The following is a 17,436-nucleotide window of genomic DNA, read 5'->3' on the forward strand; positions in this document are numbered from 1 at the left end:
AATAGCACTCTTCATTTTGCCTCGTAAATGGATTTAAAACCTTGTGAACTCTTGTGTTTATTTTGTCTAAAGTATGCTTGGAGACTTCGTTTCTCTTGTTTGGCACTTCATTACAGGTTTGAAGCATGTTCATTAATGATTCCTTTAAGTATTAATTCATTTCATGATAATATATGCATATGCTCTTTATGGCCTTTTAGGATCTCATTCAATAAAGCATATGTAACTCATGCCTCTTCGTAGGCTTACTGTGGTGTCCCTTAGGGGACCATTGTGTTATTCCCCATTATGGGGTTATCTTTGTCCAATGTTGGACCTTATGAATGCATTATGCATTCTTGCAATTCATTTCCGCATAATTTGCTTCCGCTCATCATTTAACATGATATATGATTTTGAAATCTTGATTTTTCTAAATTTTCCTCATGCTAAAGTAATTATTTTATCATGTGATCTTGCATAAATATAATTTTGCACCTTGTTAGGAATGTTCCATTTGAGTAAAGTGCAAAAATATTTTTTACTTGTTCTTTGTTGTTGTTCCACAGGATCTTGAAGATAAGTGGAAAAGGAAATACCTTGGATAGATCATGGAAGGTGCTCATCGTTAAAGACGTTGGAGGAAGACATTTGCATTTTCAATGGCATTCGGACTGAAGGCTCTTGAAGCCTTGAGATTCTTCCTCTTGCTTTCTTCAATCTTTTCGTTCCCCCACGCAAAGTTTGAGGGGGGGTGTTAAAATGTATCATTCAACCTTTGTAATATTATATATATTTTATATATATAAAGAATAATACATATTCATATATTGTATATATGCATATGTATTATCCTAATTATATATATAAAATATATATTTCTCTATTTATAGGCATAGGGGTAGTTTAGACATTTCACAGTTTTACGCATATTCCATTCGGAATATGTTTGTAATTTAATTTTATTTTTTCCTTTTTTATTTTTCTCCTTTTTTGGGTTTGCGCCACCTAGGAAGGCTCCCCAAAGAGTCGTTGGGGAGCCCCCAACGGTCACAAATGTGACCGTTGGGGGCTCCCAACGACTCCTTTGGGAGCCCCCTTTGTGGCTCCTCTCTTGTGTTATAAATAAGGGTCTCCCCCTTGTATTTCCTTACTCCTTGGAGGAGCTTATGCTCCATTGTATAGGGTTTTTACCCTCTTCTTCCTATTTCTTCAATAATATTCAACTTATGACTTTAAGTCATATTTATCCCTTTTATGGGTTTATGTATTAGCACTTGATGTGCTTGTGTTGTTCCCTTAAGTGAGTATATTCGCACTTAATGTGCATGTGTATGGGTTCATTATCGAACCTAAAATATTCAAAGCCACTTTCTAACAGGGAGGAGGAGAGAGAGAGAGAGAGGAGGGGGAGAAGGAAGAAGAAGAAGGAGAGGAGGAGGCAGTGGAGGGAGGAAGAGAAGGAAGAAGGGAGGAGGAGGAAGAAGGAGGAAGCTTACCTGTCACCGCCGCTGCCGGTAGGAGGAGGAGGACCACCGCTCGCCGTCAGTTGGAGGAGGAAGAGGGGGATGGGAGGCATGGAGGAAGGGTCGATAAGGGGAGGGAAGTGTTTTACGCAAATGTGCCCTAACCCCCCTCCCTTAAAACACGTTTAAGTTTTTTTTTGGACCGAAATGGACTTGGTCATAGTTGACCGAGTCCATTTCTGGACACTTATAACCCTGGGTGCGATTGACCGGACCTAGGGAAGTTTGACTGCACCCAGTGCGGCTGATTTTTATGATAGCTGCACCGGGTGCCGCACCCGCACCCATGTCGCATCGCGTCGATGCGGGTGCGGCGACTCGTTAGAACAGTCCATGTGACTTAGATCGTAAGATATTCAGATGCTTGAGTCTTCCAATCAGGAAAATGTTGATCTTATGCTATGTTACCTTTGACAGGAGTAGATTTGGAATTCAAGGGGCTGATGAAACTGTTATTACAAAATTTTAAGCTGCAAAGTTTCAATTTTCTGGCCTACCATAGGTAGTATCACATCAGGCTGAAAAATTAGTTTATCATCCCCTCAATAATGATGACAATTTTCTGTTCCCTAAATCTGCTTCAGGAGTAACATATGGACTGTAGAACTTCTAGCAGCTGTTAATAGATGGAATTTCCTTCTTTACACTTTCATATTTTCACACATTTTCTCAGACTAGTTTGGTTACAACAGCATCACAGCTAGGGATGTCATGCACTAGCACTGTCATCATTCATCTAGAATTTGCTTTGTTTGCTTTCACAATATCCACATAAAGGAACTTGCAAGGATCTTTTTCAGAACATATTCCTGCTAAAATTCATCATCCAATAAAAGTTGCCATTTTTCTATCAAAATTAAGTACAATATAGATTTTGTGGTTTTAAGTCATGGAACATGTAGATCCAACAAAAGCCTGAAGTTCCTACAGTTCAGGACAAGCAGGAGTTAGATTTTAAGTACATCTAAAAGTCTTGGCATTCACAGTATTTTGTAATAAAAACTATGATTACACAAACTTAAGCAATTTCCCCTTTACTCTGAAGATGCCAATGTAATAACACCTCTATATGAACCCAGGATTTACATGGTAAACTTCACACATTCAGTTCTTCAAATAATCTCTTCAAAACATGATGGAGACTAATAATCCATGACTAGGCTCATCTAGGATGAAGTTACCTTCCAGAAAGGGAGACAATATTTTCTTCCTTGGATGAAATTGATGCCCTCTCAATTGGTAATAAAATGATTATGTTGGGCAATTTTGCACCTGTAGCAAATGCATGGGTTCCATAAAAAACAAATACCAAAGAAAAACAGAAACCACATACAACAATTTTAGCTTCAAAATGTGGATGAAGTATAACATCCTAATGAGGTGTAAAATAAAGTGCCTCTCAAACAAACACCAAAAAATCATGCAATAGTTGTAGTCGTGATCTACCAGCAGCAAGACGATGCCTGAGACCCTTCAAAATTGTTAAAAGATATACCTGGCAATTTTCAAAGATGAATTAGTAATTAAAAATACAAGGAAGCATTTTACATTTGGGCTAAAGAAATGTACAAATCTGTTTACAACCTTAGTGTACTTGTTTTGTGTTGAAAAATCATTGTACAAGAGTAGCAGATTCAGATACATATGTTGTAGCAATTGAAAAAGATAATACACATGCTCAATCCCAGATTAACAAGGGAGTCAGCAAAACTAAAGTTGCAAATTAATTATAGGGAAGCAGCAAAATAAAAGAGACAGCATATTCAAATTTTATCAAGGCTTTGTTTTACATTACTAAAACCATAGTGCAAGCCGAAAGATAAACAGAAATCAAAATGCTTAAGCAGAAAGGAAAGTACCATGAACGTTATGTCAGAAAAGGACTGTAATCATACCACATTATTCTTCCAACTGCACGTTTCCAGCAGTTGATTAAATGTGAATACTTTTATCCCAAAATATCTCCAATATTTTTGAAGACATCATAATGTTCACCAAGATTTAGCGAGATGAGAAAAATCCTTCAACAATCTTGACATTTTCAGAATGTCACTAGATCTGAATTTTCATGCTGTTGTCCCAACAATATCATGAGATTTTCCTGAGATTCTTCAAAAGTTATAGCATAATAGTTTAGAAAGGCTTTTTAGAATTTTTTTTTTATGTTTTTTCCTTCGAATTTTGCATTATCTGACAAAACCAGATAAATTCCTAAGGGAATCAGTTTGTCGGGAAAACACTATTTGGAAGATATATTTATGAACTCGTTAATGAATGAAATGAAAGACTATAAGGTGGAAAAAACTCAATCCTAGTCAAGAGTGACACAGGCCTGAGTAGGTATACAAAAACTAGGTGTCAGTCATCTCATCATGCAGATATGCCGAAGTCCTAATCTTTTTATTCATTTTTTTATAAATACATTATGGTCAAGAATCTATTCTAAGAATAATCTTCATCAAGGATTTTTCACATATTAATGAGCTACGCATTTGACAGTGCCCTACTTAACTGAGACAAACTCATTGATAATTCAAAATTTACCAGTATCCAGAAGAAGGTTCATCTGCACGAGTTAAGCTCCACATCCAAGGAAAAAGGTAGGGTTAATATTGTAAAATCTGAATAGTCAAGTAGGCTATGTATGGAAATGAAAATTCTTCCATAACTTAATTTATATACATATACATTTAAGTCAGATGGATGGTGACCTGATTTACAAGCTATTTCTGGGGTCATTTTAAGACATAAAACTGAGGTTTTATATGAGATTTGAGAAGTGGCATTTGTTGGAGCACAAGATTTTGGGCTGGAACCACCCAAAACCTGAGGTCTGACCTGTTTTCATCAGCCATATGTTCTGAAAATCACATGCTCAGACTGGAAAAACCAGACACTGCTGAATTTATTTTCACCTAAAATAAACTTCTGTTAATTTAGCTTCACTTCAGAGCCATCAGAACCTACAGCTGATTATATAAAAGGTTGAGTTAGTTACATTATGGGTGTGAAAGTATCCTTGATAAGATAGTAGAATCAAGATCTCAATATTCTTGATGACAAGCACGTGCACATGAGCACAACAAGAACACGTCGAACACTTGTGCACAAAAGCACAATACAAAAACACTCAAATGCTCAAAAGCATACAAATGAACATTAAAATCTCATAAAAATCACTATTGGACTTTAACCCAAAGCCTTGCCTTTACAAAGGGGAAAGCCCCTAATATATACACACAAGAGGCCTTGGGGTGGCCAACATATAGCTGTTGGAGCCCCTCCAACGGTCACAATTGTGACCGTTGGAAGGGCCCAACAGCCATATGGTTGGGCCCCCAAGGTTTGGTCAAAAAGTCAAAAAGCAAAAAAGATAAAAATACAAAGAATAAAAAATGTAAAATTTACATACATATTCGTAATGTGAATATGCGCAGAAAACAGGAAATACCTAAACTACCCCTACGGCTAATAAATGAGGAAATACATATTTTATATATATAAAAAGTAAATACATATACATATATATAATATATGTATATGTAGTACCTTTTATATATATAAAATATATATTGATTACAAGATTGAGATACATATTTTAACAATGGGAAGAGTCATAAACATTATCTAAAGAATTAAACCAGACAATAGATACAGCAAATATCATTTAAATAATGCCAAACATTCACATGAAGTGTTATGGTCATTGTTATAGTTGATCAAATTTTCGGTAAAACTTCAAACTGCTAAAAGTACAAACAGAGAAGAGTGTCAATTTTGGGAATACTTGTTAATACATAGTATGAAAATCAAATTATTCCAATTCCGAAGAATGTCCATTTTAAGAGAACTCATTAATACATAGAAGGAAAATCTGATTGTTGCAATTTAGATATCTTACCTCAACAATATGAACCTGTAGTTCCCTTGCATCCACGGTTATTGGACTTTCTTTGAAGGAGACACACGGAACAACTCCAAGTGATGCTGCTTCCTGCAATTAAGAAACAACACCGGTCCCCCCCCCCCCCCCCCAACCCCAAAATAAAATGAGAGAAAAGAAAGAATATGAGAAACAGAAGACCAATGGGTTCAAAGACCAAATAAATATCTGAGTCTACAGAAGCAATATGCTTAGTTGTTCACTAACCTCAAGTATGGAAAATGAACGTGGATCATATTCTCCAAAACCATCCAGCAATGAACATAAATTTGAATGCCTTGAAACATCAATGTTTATTTCTAAGTTTTCAATAATTCTACTTCTCAAGGAAGTATTATATGGAATCTGCAGACATCCCAGAACTTGTGAAACAACTTCAACCGTAGGCACCACACCAGATGAAATTGTGCCACGGTACACAAGTAACGCCCATGATGTCCTGACAAGAAGCAAATGTTTGACAGCCATGATCAGAAGAAAGAAGAAATTAGAGTTTTGTTACCATTGTTTTACTTTTCATAGTTTTGTTACTTAAATGTGCATACTTAGTGTACTAGAGAGATATTTCGAGGAGACAACTCGTCTCATACCATGAAAATATTAATGAAATGTTTAACATTACAAGCTTTAAGGATGCAACTCTATTGTTTTCACAGGACACATTCATTCAAAATAAAAGTTTAGCAGCTTCTTTTATCAATCACAGAAACAGCGAAGAACAAAAGAAACGAAATAAGAAAGATTCAGCAAAGGAACTAAAACATCTGTTTTTAGCTGAACCTGCAATATAAACTGCTAGTGAATCAATTGCTTATGACTGGGATATGTGAAACTCTATGTGCTTAATAGATAATCTGTAGCATCATATGGGAAGATGCTTTAGGAAAGTTTATTAACTATAATCACCAGTAAGCTGTTAACTTCAAGTGTACTAAATCAGTATCACAGTAGTTTAGTATGCTGAAGCTAATCTTTTCTTCTATTGTTAAATATTAAGTTGCTTCTGGTTTCCATTATCATTACCTACACATGCTGTAGTTGCATATAACTTTACAGGTGTGCGTCTGGAGTAAAGGTCTCACACCATGCGCTAGGATATTTGCATGGATCCTTCTTGCTGGCAAGATCAATATGCAGGACACTCTCCAAAGGAAAGGGTTTCAACTAGCAAACAGATGCCGTCTTTGTCTCAGCAATTTGTAGACCACTCCTCACCTTTTTTGGTTTTGTAGTTTCTTTCAATATTTCTTCAAGAGTGTCTGGCCTGATATCATTCTGAATATAGATCCATCATCTTGCTTTAGACAATTGTTGTTGGACCCAAGTCAACTTAGCACTAAAAAAAATGGAGGTGTGTTTGGAAGTGGTGGATTTGCTCGGCCTGGTGGCAGGTTTGGGAAGAAAGAAATTACAGAATCTTTTTGGATCGTGCCTCCCTCCCTTCGCGGGTTTTGAAATCAAGCCAAACTGACATGGTTGAGACCTTCACTGCTGTTTGACCGAATGATAATGCATATTGGATGAATGCTCAATGCCACAAGAGGCTGCTCGCTCGGTGTTAGTTTCCTTGAAAACTTCTTTGGAGGCATCGTCCTAACTTCCTTTTATCTGTCTACTGAAATGTTGCTTCTCTAGATTACCCCTGAGCATATCTCATCCTCATGATTTCTCTGTTTTTATGTTACTTCAATAAATTCATTTTCCTTTTTCTCCTCAAAAAAAAAAAGCTATACAGGTGTGTGCGTGTGCATTGGACCAATAGATAGGTTTATCATGGTTGATTTACCATGGTATACCTATGGTTTAGTAAATTAACTATTAAAATATATTTTAAGAAAGACAAAATGAATGGTTTACAAGTTTACATGTTGGAGGAGTGTGGAGCCCAATGTTGTGAAAAGCGTTGAGGTGTAGCGAAGCGCTCCACCAAAAACCAAAGTGAGGCGTAAGCCTCCAAGCATAAAGCGTAAGCCTTAAATTAAAAAATTTTTAAAATAAACTTTTAAAAAATATCTAAAAATATAAATAAATAAAATAAATAATTTATTGATGAAGCAACAATCAATAAAAAATAGAAAAACTCAAATAAATACCAAAAAATATGAGATTAACATGTAAAAGTAATATTAAAGCAACAACTTGATCTATGTAAGTATATAAGAAATAAAATATGAGCATTCAATGAAAATTTAACAAAATCACTAACAATCATATAATGCACACAAATTCATCTAAAGTTCTAAAGAGACATTAAGCTAATTTTTCATGCATGCTTGTTTGAAAAATTAGCTCTATCAAACTACTAAAATCACACATAATAATCCATATCTATACTTAGCCTCACAAACAAAAAAAACAAACATTTTTATTTAACATTTTTTTTTAATTTCCATGATCTAAGAGTCAATTACATGTACACACAGTCACATGCATATTTGCAAATAATTACACAAACTGAAAGAAACAATTTCACACAAACTAACAAAAGTGGCATATACAATTTTTATATAGAGTCAATTAATTGCAAAAAAATCCAGTTATTTCAAAGAAGAAGAGGGAAAAAAGAAAATAAAGACAGAAGAAAAAGAATGATGGAAGAAGAAGAAGAACGAAAGAAGAAGAAGACTGGAAGGAGGAGAAGAACAGAAGAAACGGAAGAAGAAGGAGACAGAGAAGGATAACGAAAGAAGGAGAAGAAGAACAAAAGAAACGAAAGAAGAAGAAGGAGACAAAGAAGGAGAATGGAAGAAGAAGAAGAAGGAGATGGAGAACAGAAGAAGAAGAAGAAGAAGAAGAAGAAAAGGAAGGAGGGAACACAAAAAAGAAGAAGAAAGAAGAGAGGAAGAAGCAGATGAACGGAAGAAGAAATAAAGAAGAAAGAAGAGAAAAACAAAAGGAGAAAAAAAATGGAAGAAGAAGAAGAAGAAGAGAGAGAGAGAGGAGTGCCCTAACCATCGGGCATCCCCTTTTATTTTTTATTTTATAAGTTGGATTTGGGTCAAACAGGGGCTTTGACCCTGTTTGACCCATTGAATTTGAGGTGTGCACCTCAAGTACTATGAGCTGCATGCCATTTGCCTTTTGTGCTACACACGCGCCTCAAGGCGAGGCACATTTTTAACAACATTGGTGGAGCCTTATATAAATCCCTAATTTTCGCAAATCCAACTTCGAAGTAAATTGGCGGGGGTTGCACCCCCTGCTTGTAAGGTGTGGGGTGTTCGGGGGCATTAGCCCTCGAGGCGATTTTTTTAGGGTACTTCTGTAATTTTACCTTAGACTCCTTGTTATATTCAACAACACTAGTGGACTCCTTGTAAAACTCGTAGACTCCTATTTAAAGGAGGCAATTCCAAGGTTGCCAAACTAGGAAGCAGAAGCGGGAAACGATACGAGAAGCAGAAGCGAGAAGCGATGCTTTTTAGATGCTTTTTAAAATGTATAGGAAGCGAGAAGCGAGGAATAAAAAAAACAATATAAGAATTTAATGGGAATAAAAATGGAACGCAAATAAAACTAAAATAAAAGTGACCATTCTTAAATTTCATGATTTTTTAGTGTAAGAATTAAATTTTTAACAAAATCTAAAAATGATGATTGCCAATTTAGAAAAAGCACATGGAAGTGAGTAAAAACCGTGAGAGAAAACACATAAAAAACATGAAAAGTAGAGCGAGAAAACATATAATAAGAATATATGAAGCGTGTGGAAAGCATAGGAGAAGCATGGAAGAATCGAGATTCCGATCAAGTTTCAGAATTGAGGAGTATCACACTTCTGAAGCGAGTTTCCGGAAAGCGAGCTTACCACCTATCTAAGAAGCTTCAGGTAACACTGGGCAATCCGGCTCTTGTATTGTATCTCAATCAATAAAGAAGAAGGCTCAATGTGGTCGCAGATATAGGCAATTCTTGCCAAACCACATAAAATCTTTGTTCTTCGTGTGTGGTTGTTTTCTTCTTTTGCTTTTTTTCGTGTTTATTTCTTCGATCCATCTGTAGTTCGAAGAGTCGCTCCCTAACAACTGGTATCAGAGCCTCGGTTCAGAGGAAAGAGTGGTAGCGATGGCAACAAAAGAAGGATACGTGAATATCGACAGGCATTAATGAAGTCCAAATCAATATTGGATCCAAATACTAAGTTTAGATCTAAATACGACCCATCCAAGATTCATAAAACCCCTTGGCCACCCCTGAACCCCTGTGGGCCACCACATTGACACATGGCACCCCATTGGGTTGGGTGTGACCCTCTAGGTCCCATAAGAAACTTGGGTTAAGTCCAAAACATAGCCCGATCAATTTTAAAAAATCAAATTAAAAAACAAGATGAGAGAGAATCGTTTACGGTGGTTTGGACATATTCGGTGAAGGCCTAATGATGCTCCAGTTAGAAGGATGGAGAAATGGGAAAATATATTAGTTAAAAGAGGTCGGGGTAGGCCTAAGAAGACATGGATGGAGGTGATAGGAAAGGATATGAATGCTTTGAACCTCACCAAGGACATGGCATTGGATATAAATGATTGGAGGAGAAGGATTCATGTGGAAGACCCAAAATGATTTCCTTTTTTGGTTCATATCGCCGACCCCAATTGTTTTGGGATGAAGGCGTAGTTGTTGTTGTTGTTGTTGTAAATTATGAATCACATCTAAATTAGAAAACCCAAAATGCAAGGATTTCGAATTCTGGGAGATGCAAATCAAAGACTATCTTTATCAGAAGAAGATGCACCAGCCTCTTTGCTAAAAGCAAGCCAGAAAATATGAGTCAGGAAGATTGAGATATGTTAGACAGACAGTCACTGAGAGTTTTTTGATTGACGTTGGCCTGAAACGTCGTATTCAACATCAAGAACGAGAAGACCACGACTGGTCTCATGAAGGCGCTCTCAAATATGTATGAGAAACCATCAACATCGAATAAGGTATTTATAATGTGTCGTTTATTTCTCTAATCGGCAACCCAACCAGGAGAGAGGGTGTCGAGCACCCTCTCTACTATCATTTTTTCGAGAAAGGGCAAATTCTCCCTCCTACCCTTCAAACAAAATGAAGGGCAGGCGCCTCCCTCCTGTTTCTGGAAAGACAACAGGGGTCAGACAACACCCCCCCCCCTCGTCTACCTCTCCCTTTTGCGTACTCTTGCCTACTTTATATTACGATTGCATGTATTTAAAGACGTAGATTTAAGCATCCTCACCAAGTCTTTTTTTTTAAAGGAATTTACATGCGAGTTTTTGAGCTCGTACTATTTGTTGTCTCGAAAAGAAAAAAAAATTTATTTGGCGTATGGGTATTCGCAACCGAGTTTTTCCCTCAAACCTGTGTAATGAAAAGGCTTCAACTACGTAGCCCTAGGTGGTACGTACGTTCGGTCAATCTTTTTGATATCCTAAATGACTTAGATATTCTCCAGCCTAAATAATGTTGGGGTTTCTTTCTGAAAAACCAATATTTTTCTTATTGTAGTGGTACTATTAGACATGCACGGCATGTTAGTACTACGATGATTGAACTGGAGGTTTATGGTAACCTCGTAGCATGAAAATGCACGATGATTAAAAGAAAATCACATAAATGATGATGATCGCCTTCACAGGCAAGATACCCGATTTGGTTTAAAAGACCAAAGCATGGAGAATGGGTCATCAATTAAAATAGAACCTGACATACTCATTCATCTCTTTGGTTCTGTCAAGAGAGAGAATGAGATGGTACAAAAACTTCGATGGACAAGTTGTTAACAACTATGCTCCTCGAGTAGCAATGACTCGGTGTCCCCAGTCATCGGAGTTAGGAGACTGAGCTACCAAAAATTATCCTAGGTGGTATATCCCAATGACTTCGAAAGAAGTTCAGATGCATCCTCTTAAACAAGTGGCCTCTGAAAAATTCTCTCTCGATCATTAGTCGTCCCCTTAGGAGCGTACTCAGCTAGTTGTCTAGGGTATCAAAATACATAAAATAACAAACCTCTGAGCAGTCTCAGTTGTTTCTATGTTTTTCCTGTATGTACTCTTAGGACAGGTAATTATCGAAACAAGATTATTATGCTCATTTTACTTATTCTGAACTGCACATCACGAAAGGAACAACGCATATGTTAGTCTTGTTCTGAATTTTGATATCTATGCACCTACCGGATTTTTATAAGTCTGACCCGTTTTATGGGGTACAAGTGATGATTGGTCGGTACAGCAGGCGATGGAGCGATGACGTGATAATATCAAGATCCCACTTTTTCTCTGATGTTTCATTTCTGAGCACATTTTGAAAATTTTCATAAGGGTTTCTTTTGAAATTCCTCTTTTGTATAAACTTTAATTATCAAAAGCCTTGTTTTGAATCTATGTCGTTTTAATGCTTATATGGAGAAACAAATCCATTGTGTAAAGGAAAGTTGGTATGTAATGCACCCAAGATCCACTGACTTGTTATTTAAAACACTATTTTTTCGCTAAACTGCCATTTTAAACTCTGAAAAAGGATTGAGTGCAAAACATTTAAATTTTTCCTAAAAGATTACAAGTTCAGGATTTTGGGACATTACAGATATACTCATTGCAGGCTCTAACATTCAAGAGATCAACAAGTTGAAGCAACAATTATCAAAGGAGTTTGCAATGAAAGATCTAGGAGTTGCAAAGAAAATACTTGGGATGAGAATTTCTTGAGATCGAGAAGATGGCTCTTTGAAGTTGTCTCAAGTATATTATATTAAAAAGGTGTTAAGCAGGTTTTGTATGCAGGATGTAAAACCCGTAAGTACTCCTTTGACAAGTCATTTCAAGTTATCAAAAGAGCACTCACCCAAGTCAAATAAGGACTATGAGTATATGTCCAAAGTTCTATATGCCTCAACAGTTGGTAGCTTGATGTATGTTATAGTTTATACCAAGGTTTTAAAACTCGCCGAGTCAACTCCGTGACTCGGCTCGACCCTCCAGCGAGTCAACCCGGCAAGGCAAGCTCGGTTTGCCAAGATTCGGGCCTGACTCGGGCGAGTGCTGGCCCTTAGATCATACTGAAGAGAAAAAAAACTTCTAGTGCATATGAAATTGTTTTTATCTAGTTGTGCATCAAAATTGTCACTAGATTACAGTGTGCATCACAAGGACCTTAAGAGAAGTCTATCACTATGATTTGACCACAGCAATCCAATTCATCTTACTATAAGAAATATTTGGAAGGTAAAAATTAAGGAAATATCAGTCTTATCCATCACACGCTCAACTATGTGCTTTCATCCTTGACTTTGCAATTCTACGTATGTGTATTTTCTGTTAACCTGTGACTTGTAGGTTCCATTAAAGACAATGCACCAGTAAAATTTTAACAACACATAACATAGATGTGCATTCCTAACACATTTGACAACACATCCAAAATTCCAAATCATTTCATCTTACCATAACAAATTCAATGAAGGAGAACATAGAAATTGCAGATCAACTGTAATGGAAAGCTTCTCTGAAATAAATGATGAACATAAAGGTAACAGGGGGAAAGAAATAGATGGTTACAATAGCACGAGAAAAAAAACAGATTTAGAAGGAGAAGTGATAAAACAGTTCTGAGAATTTCTCATGTTCCTTTACAAGAATGATCATTATGACTAGATCCAAGAAAAACAGACTCACCAACCAAATTAAAACCTCAAACCAAAAGGATGAAGCAACTATTTATCATTTCTCAACTATTTATCTTCTAGTGCATATTTATATATTGTTTTTCTTTTAAAATCAAAAGTTAACAAAACCTGGTCCGAGTCACCGAGTTGACCCGCCGAGTCACGAGTCAATAAAGCATGAGTCGAGTCCCGAGTCATGGGTTTTAAAACCTTGGTTTATACCAAGCTAGACATAGCACAAGCAGTGGGAGTCGTGAGCAGGTATATGGCATATCCAGAGAAGCAACAATGGGAAGCTGTGAAATGGATCCTTCGATACTTGAGAGGTATCACGAACATAGAACTTTTTTTGACAAAGGTAACATGATTTTGCAAGGTTTTGTTGATAGAGATTTAGGTGGTGATGTTGACAATCGTCAAAACACCACAAATTATGATTACACTTTGGGTGACACTGTTATAAGCCGGGTCTCTTAGTTACAAAAGATTATGGCTTTCTCCACCATTGAAGTTGAATATGTTGCTATTACTGAAGCAATCAAGAAGATGATCTAGTTGAAGAACTTTCCAGAAGAGTTTGGCAGAAAGGAGAGCAATAATGTCCTTTTCTGTGAAAGTCAAAGTGTGATTCATCTAGCAAAGAATTCAGCATTCCAGCCAGAACGAAGCACATTCGGATGAAATATCATTTATTTGTGATATGTTGGCTGATGGAGCACTGTCACTTGAGAAGATATGTGGATCAGAAAACTCAGCAGATATGTTGACCAAGACAGTCACGGCAGAGAAGCTAAGGTTGTGCACAACCTCGGTTGGCCTTCATGGATAGTAGTTGAAGGTGTCGTACTAAGGTTCTAGATCGCATGAAGAGAAAAGTTATAAGATGAGATTGTCGAAAGGATAATTAGTCTCTAAGTGGGAGATTGCTAGAGTGTGGAGCCTGATATAAATCCATAATTTTCGCAGATCCAATTGCGCGGTAAGTTGGTGGGGGGTTGCAGGGGGTTGTGTCCTCTGCCCGTAAGGTGGGGGGTTCAGGGGGCATTAGCCCTCGAAGCAATTTTTGGAGGGTAGTTCTATAATTTTATCTTAGACCTCTTGTTATATTCAACAACACTAGTAGACTCCTTGTAAAACTCATAGACTCTTATTTAAAGGAGGCAATCCCGCTATTGTATTGCATCTTAATCAATAAAGAAGAAGGCTCAGTGCGGTCGTGGACGTAGGCAATTCTTGTCGAACCACGTAAAATCTTTGTTCTTCATGTGTGGTTGTTTTCTCCATTTGTTTTTCCTGTGTTTGTTTCTGTGATCCATCGGTAGGGATGGCAGTGGGGCGGGGCGGGGCGGGGGACAAGGTTTCCACCCCTGCCCCGCCTCAAAATTTTATCCTCCACCCCCGCCCCGCCTCCGCGGCAGGGATGAATTTTATCCTCCACCCCCGCCTCCATCCCCGTTTCATACCCTTCATCCCCGGTCCAAACGGGGATGAGGCGGGGCGGGGCGGGGATATTGCGGGGAAAAGTGGTCGGGCGGGGTTGGGGCGGGGATCGTGGCGGGTACGGGGCGGGGCGGGGAAAAGTGCACGTCCACCCCCGCCCCGCCTCCGCGGCGGGGATGGATTTTATCCTCCACCCCCGCCTCCATCCCCGTTTCATACCCTTCATCCCCGGTCCAAACGGGGCGAGGCGGGGCGGGGCCCCGCTTTCCCCCGGTCCACTGCCATCCCTATCCATCGGTAGTTCGAAGAGTTGTTCCCTAACACTACATTGCATCGCATGATTTGTACTAGATTGTGATCCACACAGTTTGACCTATTTGAAGATGCATAAGCAGGTAAAAGTCTATGCATTAATATGGCACATAAATGAGAACTCTCTCTCTCACACACACACATATGGAAACCATACTATAAGACTCATTTTGCATAATGGCATTTAAGAAGAAATAAGTAAAACAATATAAGGATAAGGATTTAAAAAAATATGAAAAACTCTATATGAGAAATGTCCAAAACGGAACGTTTTTTGCATTTACATGGATTACTAACAAGGCTACGGATAGTCAAACACCAATAATGTCAATCCATAGAATAGACTCAAGAGAATTATGCCTACTTTAAGTTCAAAATTTAAGTGAATGATTACATACCATTGATTATCAATCTTTGCATTGCCTGAATTGAAAGACAAAACGGGCTCACCAAGAGAACAGGCCTTCGCAAACCTTTGCAAACAGAAGCCTTGCAAGATCACAAAAAAAGAAAGTCCATTAAATTACCATGAAAATAAAAAAAGAAATAGAAAAGTGAAAGGCTATACATTTTTCAATTTACGCACTCAACATATGTATATATGGATAATCTTGATGCAGATATGCATACCATATTAATGGGTGGAAGTAGATTGGACCATATAGATGTGTTTAACATAGTCCATTTAATGCAAATCACATTTTCCATTGAAAATTTTGGATGTGAAAGGCCTCTTTTTGTGACTATATTTTGGTATAATCTGAACTATCAGTTTTTATAATTCTCTAAAATATATTTTATTATTTAAATTTATTGGCTCAAAGTATATTCTAAAGTAAATCAATCATGACAAATCCATCTGTATGGTTAGATTTACTCAAAAATGCATGAGTAATACGACTTTGCTCATTGATACCAAATCTATGGTATGCACATCCATGCCAACAGCCTATATATAAATACAAATATAAATAAATAAACAAACACATACATATATACATATATTGACAGCTGGAGGGTAAAGTCACACTATTGTAACTGAAGGGTCTCAGGTTTGAGTCCCATCCCCTAGCTTACCTATCAAAAAACAAAACAATGCGTTTTGCATGGATGTGTATGACAAATTTGGTACCAAGGAGTGGAGTCTCACCTATTTATGCATTTTCAACAAGATTTTCCCATATAGATGAATTTGTCAAAATTTGCTCAGTATGTCTGATGCTTCACATGTAGCAACTTGGATGTGAAGATTAATTTCTTTCCAATTACATTTAGGTGCAATGAAACCATCTTTTTCGCCTTGTAAAATATATTTTAGCTTTTAAATGTATTGATCTGAAGCATATTCGATAAATGAACCATGAGAACTGCATCCATAAGGTCCAACTTATTCTAAAATGCATGAATAGTCAAGATTGCATCATATCAACATGTAATTGATGGTTGAATTATCAAATAAAAAAAATGACCACTTCAACGTACTCTAGTTCTAACACCAAGCAATGCAAACTATGCAAGCATAAGCTTACCAGTAAAGCATTTGCACATGATGAGATTTGGTAAAATACCATCCTTCTTTGCCTGCATAAGGAGCTTGAAAGCCAATTCCACTTCACCTTTCCTTGAAATAAAAGAGAAAAGCTAAGTATTTTCAAGAATGAATTTGAAATTGTATTGAGTGCAAAAAGACAAAACGCCAAGCTCTTACTTTTCACAAGCTGCTAAAAGGACAGAGTATGTGATGTTATTTGGGGATACACCCATTTCCTTCATTTCAGCCAATATATCAGTGGACTTCTGGAGGTGACCGCCATCACCTGGAAAAATACCAATGTTTATATAATTCCCAATCCACATGCAGTCCAAAGATGATAAAACACACCAAACTATGGAAACAGAAACAAATGATGCTCAGATCTTAAAATGAATAATACTAGAGGATAAAGACCACAGGAAAAAAGGGTTAAGAAGATTCCAAAGTCAACACACAATTATTGGAGAATTCTTCTGTTTAAATTCTACATACGCATATGTGAATGTTCCAATAGTATTTCACTAGCCATCAAGATACACCGCCTTTCAAACATTCAGTTTTGGAAAAATCATCATAACAAAGTCACTTCCTTTACAGATGGACTTTACTGACAATCTTTTTCCTTAAAATTGTTTTCAGTTTTTTAGTTACTTGACTTTACACTTTTAGAATTGTTTTCTACACAGTCATTCTTAAGACAAAATTGCATGAAGCTCCATAGCAGGGCGCATATCTCCTCTAACAATCCTGGCCAATTGGAAGGATCATGCATGATTGCCAAAAGATAAAGCACATTAAAATGATAAATACAAATTAGCTGGGGTTATAAAGATTAATTCAACATTTTTTATGTTTAAGATATCCAGGAAAACAATTCCTAACTGATTTTGTTGACAATTTATCCATTTGATCTACATGACCAATGGATGACATTATGTTATCACATAGACATGTTAAGAGGATGCAGCAGAAAGGTGTGCAGTTGTACTCAGAATAGCAGAAAGGTCCAGAAATGTTCAAGGGCATTTTTTTAATATTCTGGATGGCAGGGTTTTTTTGTTATCTTTTA

General features: G+C 37.0%; 1 protein-coding gene across 5 annotated transcripts in view; it reads right to left on the reverse strand.

The window, feature by feature from the left end:
• Nucleotides 1-17,436, reverse strand: part of MRL1 (Pentatricopeptide repeat (PPR) superfamily protein) — a 51,193-nt gene that overhangs the window by 5,803 nt on the left and 27,954 nt on the right. For all 5 annotated transcript variants that reach the window (XM_090008861.1, XM_090008860.1, XM_090008857.1 and 2 more), the window contains exons 12-18: nt 16,542-16,650; nt 16,363-16,454; nt 15,232-15,322; nt 5,656-5,887; nt 5,407-5,499; nt 2,952-3,000; nt 2,687-2,777 (exon numbers count right to left, since the gene is read on the reverse strand). In XM_090008861.1, the coding sequence (XP_089864987.1) occupies nt 2,687-2,777; nt 2,952-3,000; nt 5,407-5,499; nt 5,656-5,887; nt 15,232-15,322; nt 16,363-16,454; nt 16,542-16,650 (757 nt within the window). The remainder of the gene's footprint in view (nt 1-2,686; nt 2,778-2,951; nt 3,001-5,406; nt 5,500-5,655; nt 5,888-15,231; nt 15,323-16,362; nt 16,455-16,541; nt 16,651-17,436) is intronic.

The sequence above is a fragment of the Nuphar pumila genome, chromosome 6 (genome assembly GCF_984573655.1).
Source record: "Nuphar pumila chromosome 6, dmNupPumi1.hap1.1, whole genome shotgun sequence".
NCBI classification, from domain to species: domain Eukaryota; kingdom Viridiplantae; phylum Streptophyta; class Magnoliopsida; order Nymphaeales; family Nymphaeaceae; genus Nuphar; species Nuphar pumila.